The following is a 2,818-nucleotide window of genomic DNA, read 5'->3' as shown; positions in this document are numbered from 1 at the left end:
ACAACTCCAGGCAACCTGCAACGTCTCTTCTTTCTTCCCTTTCTTCTCCTACAGAAAACAAAATGGCTCAATGGAACCTGGCTAATATTGTTTTATTTGTTCATCCTAGATAATTATATTACATGCAAACAAGCAGGAAACCAATGTTTGAGTTATTTTCATTAATTAATGATGAAATAATTTGGACAATGTTTGTTTAAGAGTGGATAACTTCATGTCTGTACATTACCTTGTATTTGTATTCTCAAGCAGATCTTCAAGCCATGGCCAAACAATATTACATTATTGCCTTTGGCTGAAACATACTTCAGGTTTTCCTAAGTTAATTTTCAAGTACATTTCTTTGGGAAGATGTAGATCAAATACACAGGCATTTTGCAGCAATAGTTAAGAATAACATAGTTATTAAGTGTTAGTCATTTGAAATGTTGTTTAATAAAAATATGTAGATATCTGCCTTAGTATGATAAGATTTGCTCTCTAGAATGCATTGACTGTACAGAGTCAGTATCTACCACCTACAGTATGAGGAGTTTAGAGGCTAAGTGCACTTGTAGACACCTGGAATTATCAGTTTGAATCTGAAAATGAATCTCTCATTCATTTTGAGATCAAAAGGATTTCTTACATGCGAGCCACAGCCTTCCGGGCCAATTTACGCTGTAATCTGCGGTTTTCGTCTGTATCGCGAAGAACATGATCTTCAGCTGCCCATCTATCCCAGCTGAGGATAGGTCAAAATAAAATCATTAATGGCTATGAATATCGGCCACTCATGATTACTAATGAATTAATACACTTGAATCTAAAAAGCACTATTTAAAGCAACATCTGAATCACAAGGTTTGCATGGTTTTGTATTCACGTGGCTTCAACTCTGGTGTTGCTACCTAAGAATCTCTCAGACCTTGACTTAACATGCAATACTGTTTGTAGCACTGACACATGCTCTAGATCACAGAGATCACATCATGTACTGGCCTCGATAGCCAAACAATCCAGGCCTAGATTTAACAAAGTATCAATTCTTTTTATTACTGGAACCCTAGGAGCCACAAGTATTTGACAATAATAGATATCCCATTAAGTTTAAACTCATGACTACCAAACTATGCACTGAAATTCACGGATACAGACCAATGGGTCAACATGAGCAAGCATATTAATGGCATTCAAAACCAAAAATACTACTGAGAACACTGAAGTCCATTGATAAGCTGTGCAATGCTTTTCTTTGCAGAATAAAAGAGAAGAAACGGAAGAACCAAACCTGTGCATACAAGTTCTTACCTTCTGTTCCAGCCGTTAAAATGGATCAGATATTCTGGAATCTTTCTGCCTTTGTCATCTTTTCCAACAACAATATCAACGATCTGAAACAAATATTGAACAGCATGCATTAAACAGCTTGAGACAAAATGAGCTTTCCAGTACTGAGGGAATTTAGGCACAAATTAAAAATATAGAAAATCTGTATTTCGGAAATTAATATGAGAAGATATGGATTAAATTGTAAAAAAAAAAAAACTAGTTTTTTTGTTGAGCACTTTTAAAGTTGGGGAGTGATAACCACCTCTGTCCTGTCTTCAAATGTCCCATGCTCTCAAGACAAAGGAAGATGCAAAACAATACAGTATCACAATACAGATATGCAGATATACATCAGGGCTCTGTCTCTTCCTATCTTCAAAGTAGGAGACAACAGGGATATATATATATGTATATGTATATACCTCAGAAACACTGCTCTCTTGAACACTGAATCTTAGCCACCAAACATAAAAAGGCTTAGTGAATATATGAACCTTTGTCTTCTTCCTCTCTCTGACACATGTAAAATGTGTCAGTCTGAAAGGGCCTGCACCTCAACAAATATATCAGGTGGCTCATTAAGAAGAGCATCAGGACTAGTAATAACAAAGAAATCATTCTGCCTGCACTTTGAACAGCTCTCCATAGACCATACATATCCAGATGTACCCAGTAGTTAGGCTACAGTAATGTTTTAACTTGGGAGTTCAGAATTTAAGAAATATTGATGGAGACAAGGGCAGTTATGCTTGAGTTTGGGGTATTTGAAAGAAAAGGCACTATTATTTTTTGCACTCAAGTTACCTCTAGGGTTGGCCATTAAAGCTGCTGGGGTGATCAGAACACAGGAACACATGTACAAACAAAAGAGCAGCCCAAAATATTAGAAGGCAGAGGTCCTAATTAGAAATGTTTGAAAAACAAGATCCACACAATTAGCAAAACTGCAGCAAAAAGTATGAATGTAGTCGGGAATCTAGTTGCAATACCTCCTTTTTTAGCCCTCACAAAACAAAACAAAGAACTCCCAGTGCAGTTTAGGTACAGATGACTTAGGAATGAAAAATTATTTCATACCTCACTGATACCCCCAGCAATACTCCAACTATACTGATATACATTTCTACAATTACCATCACTATTCTTAACGCCGAGGCCAATTGAATCAGCCACCTTTTATTGCAACGCTCACGGTCCATCACTCAGTGCTTATTATCATATTTCTGTACACTCTCCTGAACCATCAGTACCTTTTAAACCCTCCCGAAAGACAGGAGGAAGGGCTGTGCCGACAGGAAAGCTAGGAGAGGGACCAAATCACGTTACGCCACGAAAGCACAGGGATGAAAACAAGATTTCGGAATCGCTTTGCAGACGTTCAGCCGAGAGCAGAAAAGGCGGGCACCGAGCCCGGCCCTGGCAGAGCCCTGAGGCGGCCCGGGCTGCCTGGGCTGCCCGGCCCCTCGGTCACGCAGGCACGGCGGGGCTCGGGGCCCCGCACCCCCGC

The 2,818-nt window shown here is 39.3% G+C and overlaps 1 protein-coding gene across 1 annotated transcript in view; it reads right to left on the bottom strand.

Annotated features, from left to right (window-relative positions):
• MSL3 (male-specific lethal 3 homolog (Drosophila)) overlaps nt 1-2,818 on the bottom strand; it is a 52,588-nt gene that overhangs the window by 15,348 nt on the left and 34,422 nt on the right. The window contains exons 3-5 of the mRNA XM_010008801.1: nt 1,291-1,373; nt 629-724; nt 3-48 (exon numbers count right to left, since the gene is read on the bottom strand). Coding sequence (XP_010007103.1) covers nt 3-48; nt 629-724; nt 1,291-1,373 — 225 coding nt within the window. The remainder of the gene's footprint in view (nt 1-2; nt 49-628; nt 725-1,290; nt 1,374-2,818) is intronic.

The sequence above is a fragment of the Chaetura pelagica genome, unplaced genomic scaffold (assembly GCF_000747805.2).
Source record: "Chaetura pelagica isolate M959 unplaced genomic scaffold, ChaPel_1.0 scaffold512, whole genome shotgun sequence".
NCBI classification, from domain to species: domain Eukaryota; kingdom Metazoa; phylum Chordata; class Aves; order Apodiformes; family Apodidae; genus Chaetura; species Chaetura pelagica.
The sequence above is the reverse complement of the archived record's forward strand: the minus strand, read 5'-3'. Positions and strand labels throughout refer to the sequence as shown.